This window comes from Opisthorchis viverrini, assembly GCF_000715545.1.
Source record: "Opisthorchis viverrini unplaced genomic scaffold opera_v5_38, whole genome shotgun sequence".
In the NCBI taxonomy this organism is placed as follows: domain Eukaryota; kingdom Metazoa; phylum Platyhelminthes; class Trematoda; order Opisthorchiida; family Opisthorchiidae; genus Opisthorchis; species Opisthorchis viverrini.
The window spans coordinates 2,377,916-2,383,406 of record NW_008751695.1 but is presented as its reverse complement, the minus strand read 5'-3'; the positions used below and the strand labels follow the sequence as shown (position 1 = coordinate 2,383,406).

Sequence of the window (5,491 nt, the reverse complement as noted above, 5' to 3'; positions counted from 1 at the left end):
AAAATCTCCACTCAATATTCCCACGTTGTGTACCAAATCATGCAAAGCAACGAGTACGGTAGCACGAGTTTTGCCCGCTCCATATAAAATGATGCATCACAGCTTGGCCAATATACAAGACGTCTTTCACTCATTCCGATCCAGGTACTCGGTATAGAAGCGTTGGACAACTGCTTATAACCGATCCGCAGTCACCCGCCTATTTACCCGCCAATTGTTGTAAAGTGATCTTATGCACCTGTGGTTTCGGAGAGGCTGGTAAAAAGTAAGGGGCAGAATAGGACGCTGTACCATGCAAAATACCGCTTAATCCGCTTCGGTTCGGGAAAATCATTATACATGAACCCAGCGTATCAGGTAAGCCGTACACCACCGACTGAAGTGCAAGAGGGCATAATCAGGCTGTTAGATAAGGTTGGGACATTTTTTGGCTAGAGATGCAGGTAAGAAGCAGCGTTTTAATTTACTGAAAAGCCTAGAACTGCGCTTTTGTCGAGCTAAAGCTTTCAGAAGGTCAAAAGTAGAAACACTCCGTTAATTCGAAAAGGCGCCTACTTTTTAAGGCTTTTAGGGCAATTAGTGCAACCAAACGGATACCTAGTATACTGGAGCACGATATTTAGGTAGCTGACGGAAGTTAATTCCAAATATTCCGATGAAGAACCGGAAATTTAGGAGGCTATATGGTGGATGTGTAGCGACCGGGGAAGGACGGAGCCACTTGAGGAGGATTACCTAGGTCCCTTGTTAGTGTCACTGACTAACGCACCCACTTGGAGGCACACACGTGCACAATATACGCGAAGAGGGTGATGAATGCGGAGCATAAAAATTAGGCGAAAGTTATTAAGGTAACTCAGAATAAACATCCAGGGTGGCCGAATTTGAGCGGTAGTCAGAGGAGGGCCGACATAAAATCGCTCCCTGAACCAGTGGCTTACTGTAGAATGAAGAAGGCCAAAAGTGCGACAGCCACGAGATGTGATTGTTCAAGAAATGTTACTCGTCTTATAGTTACAGAACAACCAACACCTACCGGAATCATTCTAAAGCTAGTCAACAGCTTGGCTGAAGGACGCAGGGCTTTTTGAGCGTGCTGGTTCCGTGATGGCCAAAGTTCAAACGAGGCTTTAGAAGTCCGAGATTACGGCTTCTCGGGTTCTTTGCAGATGGAGTTTCTGAGTTGCGTCCGATTATTAGCGGTAGACATGTTTTTGTCGTAGCACAAATAGGTCCAAAGCGCCGTTCCTTTCATCTAGTACCTTGACCAGGGTAGGATGGAACTGGCTCAGAAGCGGAAATGCCTGAGCTATCCTGAAATACTTCGGGAAAATAAGACTGATAGTGGAATGCCTGAAATACTTCGGGAAAATAAGACTGATCGGAGTGATTCGGAGGCACTGAAGACCCACACTCAAGGCGGGCAAAAGTATTTCGAAATTGGGCCAGGAAGGCGGACAATACTTATGCGAAGGGCGCCCTCACCACGGAACCTGACTTACCGGGCCACCAGTAGGAGAAACCGCAAATGTGAATTGACCGCTCCGCCAAGTTTATTCGATGCCGGATCAACCGCTGCTAAAGGATCAGTTTATCAGTGGCGTGCTGTCGCTCTTGTCGCTTGGTTGTGGTTGTCAAAAGTAGTTGGCCGGCTCAATGTAGAGGATTTACTTTGTCTGGTGTGGGAGTTCGCACGAGGGTTACTGTCTCAATTCGAGTCAGAAGAAAAGAGGGACAAGTCTCTAGTGAACAATGTGCGGACACAGGTGGATCGAACGGACGAAAACTGGTCTCTCTAAGGTCAAGTATGTGCAGTCACATTTGGGCAAACGAATTTTATAACTCTGGCGCGGCTGATCATTGGAGGAACCTATTTCATCACATTTAGTCCTGTGTTGTCAGGAGCGGTTTTACAGAATCGTCTTTAAATTAATGCGGCAGCTGCATTTACGCTGACCATGACATAGTCAAAGGTAAAATTAAACGAAGAGGTGAATTTTGCTCAATCGATAAACGACGGGAGTTCCACAGAGGTAGAAGGGGAAGACATCGTAAGCAAACCTATTGCAATAGTGAGGGCAGGCAACGGACATTTAGGCAGCTTGGCTTTTTACATAGCACCCACTGGTGAAAGTTTAGCACAAGCTTGTTGCTGTTCAACCCGGAACTTTGATAGACGTCCTTTCGAAAGATGTTTCCTGAAACGCAGATTCATTGGAAGACCGAAGCTAGGGACAATGACCACATGGTACCGCATGGATAGTCTCGTAGGGCATCACGTTACCCCTCAGAGTACTTGCCCAAAGTTTCCTTCTAGCAGCGTACATTTGGCTGTTGATCAAGAGTACAACAAAATGTCCACCGGCAAGGAACAGATTATCGGACTATGCCCAGGGATCCGGGAAAAAAGACCCGTATCTTCCGAGTTATTTTACTTGTGCGGCCTTTTTGCATGCCGCTTTACCTGTGGCGCAAGCTGGAGTAAAAATTTCTCGCAATTGGCGGATGTGAGATTTTCAGGTTCTTGTAATTTTTCCATCGTCTCAGTTAGAAAGGCTAACAAAATAGGCAATCTTTAATGCATACCATGCGGGTAAATCGATTGACGAAAAATTTATTGCTGACTACCTCTTCAGCCGCAGAAATTTTTTGTTTGCTCCGAAATACTCAACAATTCAGTGTGTTTATATTATACATAGAATAGTGACAGTAAGCCGCCAAGTAGATGCGCTGGGCAATAATGAAGCTTGATGCTACTCCTGGAGAATGACGTTCAGCTAATTAGCTAGTCTGTAAACTGCAATGTATGATCACTGTCAAATAAATTCGGTGACGTTCTTATCGGGGCGATTCAGAGAAATGACATGGAGTAAACTTTAAGCGCATTCTTAGGAGTATCCGGAAAGCTTTCTTGCCAAAAAGTGAAACCCGGATATAACTTATTTGAGTCTGTTGAGCTCCTTGTTCATAGGGTTGGTTGTGGAAAAGCAAAACCGCTGATGGATAAAAGCTCCATATCCAGGACCGTTTACTTACAAACCTGAGGATTGCTAAAAGGCCACTACCCAAATTGGTGGGACACTATAGTTTGTGCGTTGGAGATTTCAATCCGGTTACAGCCCCGAGCGCGCGATCCAGTCCCACAATATACGCAGGGTCAGTAAGCCAGTGCATCGTATGGAAACTTCAGGGCTGTCGGAGCACAGCTTACTATCAAACTGCCCAAGATCGGATGCATCAGTACCGTGGCAACGGAGGCCGTTGATCGGGGCATTGAACTAAATGAATTGGATAGCTTTCAACTCGACCAATGCTGAATGGAAGCATTCGATGGAGGAAGGGGTTTTTGCTATAGATAGAGTTATTGTGCTTTAAGGGACACATCCACCATGGAAAAATTTTATGCGGACACTGATCATATACCCCCCGAGTGGATCAGAGCCATCAGATGTCCCAACGAAAATCTAGCGCTGTGGCTTTGACTGCAGGGGCTTGACATCCAGATCATACATACACCAGGGAATTATAAACAGCGGACTGAATGGTCTTGGAGATTAGAAGTAGAAGATGGTAAACTACAATGAATATGATTGGTGTGTTGACCTCAAGACATCAAGACAAATGGGTCAACTAATAGACAAGAGCCTCATATTATGAGAGGTCGTGACCTTCTTGTCTGGTAGTAGTGTCATCAACGACGCGGGGGAAATTAACCGATTGGGGGGTATTTTGACCTCGCTTCCACGGACATGGTCTGAGTAAACTCGGCATGTTACCTGGGGAGTCCGGCGTTTCGGATGTGTGATTTCTCAAGACCTGAGAAGACAGCCAATTGTAGAATGGTACCAAAATCCCACAGTAGACGGCATGTTGACCAGTGATGCGATAAAACACGTTGTGGTCCGCATTCGGTGCAAAATGATGGAGAAAGTACGACAAAAGAAAATCATCCCGTCAGAAGTGTATCGGTCTCGGAAACCCAAGGGTTGAGGACCCCTTGACATGGCGAAGCTATTTTGAAGTAAACTTAGTGTCAGTCAATGCGCTCGGGTAATCGGAGAGTAATTGCTTCGGGCCAAGTCTGCTTCCGTAACAAGATAGCAAGTGGCTGTGGTCGGTGGAAAGGTGGTGCATCCTCGGGTAATGGAGAGTAATTGCTTCGGGCCAAGTCTGCTTCCGTAACAAGATAGCAAGTGGCTGTGGTCGGTGGAAAGGTGGTGCATCGGTGGTGGAAAACCACGGGTGTTGATAAAAACCTTGGAGGGCCAGTGGCCTAATCGGAGAACGAAGAATTCACGCGTTGGTTAAAACAACTTAGTGTCAGGTAGTTAAGAACGACACCAGTTGCCTTCAGACAAATTACCCGCGGTCATCTGTAGTTGTTGAGCAGCGAACCTTCCGATGGTTCTTTTAGAACGTCCTACTTCAGTCCAGTTCAGTATGGGCTAGTCCCCATTCGTGATGATAGACGGTCGGAATTTGCATCTCTCTGTTGGGCACGAAGTCAGTTTATACCTGACAGGGAGAGGAAATAGGAAAAGAGCGCAAAAGGTGCTGCAGGAACAAACTACAGAGGAGAACGCATCAGATCCGACTGACCGTCATATGTACTAAGATCAACTGGAAGTATCATCGGACTAGTGTAGGTGGAGGAAAGTCCCCGCGGTTAGTGGCGCGGACATTTTGTTGCTGTAGACCGTCAAAGAAAAGTTTGTTGCATTTAAGACAATTGAGAGAAAGATGGTTAAGTGGGGTTCAGCCTCGGAACCAACAAGAAATTCCTGTAGAAATGCAAAGCGGACAAGACGTGGAATCCACTTAAGCGCAACATACCAACCAGTGATTTCGCCTGTGCAAAGTATTAAAGGAAAAGTATGTAAAAACGCCCACTGCTGATGTAATCGGGAAGTAATATCGGTTCACGGCCATTCATGTAGCGCATCCGCAACTGAGCGATTGAGTTTCTCGATTTCCTTCGGTTACCTTCAACTATTTTGTGTTTTGAGAATCCACGGCCGGGAGGGATCGTTTTAAATCCTCATGCATTGCGGCTCATGGACTGACCACAGATAAATTAATTCATAAGCATTAAATGCGTTCTGCGGTGTGTGTTTGCAATCTGATATCCAGAGTAGGCCAACTGCATCTGCGTTACGCATCCTACCAAAAATTTCGACAGTCTACAAACATCTCTGAAGTGTGTCTAATAATTTAGACTATTCTATAGATTACTCTTTTACCTAGCTAAACCTAGATCAATGAGCAAACGAACGTCCCAAGCTTCCACCATTTTTGTTGATATTCTGTGATAATTAGAATAGTGGTAGGTATCTTAACTACCGAATGTACGCGTAGTATAGAAGTCCGAATATGGACGAATGAATATCGTATATTCTCATATATCGCGGGCGTACTATCAATCGCATCGTAAAACAAAGACATAAAAATACACTAAACGGAATGAATAGAATAGAGTCAATGTTCACCACAT

General features: G+C 45.3%; 1 protein-coding gene across 1 annotated transcript in view; it reads left to right on the top strand.

Annotated features, from left to right (window-relative positions):
• Positions 1–2,237: 2,237 nt before the first annotated feature.
• T265_02948 (hypothetical protein) overlaps positions 2,238–5,491 on the top strand; it is a gene marked incomplete at both ends in the record, with an annotated part of 17,056 nt that continues 13,802 nt past the window's right edge. Inside the window, one exon of the mRNA XM_009167312.1 lies at positions 2,238–2,425. Coding sequence (XP_009165576.1) covers positions 2,238–2,425 — 188 coding nt within the window. The remainder of the gene's footprint in view (positions 2,426–5,491) is intronic.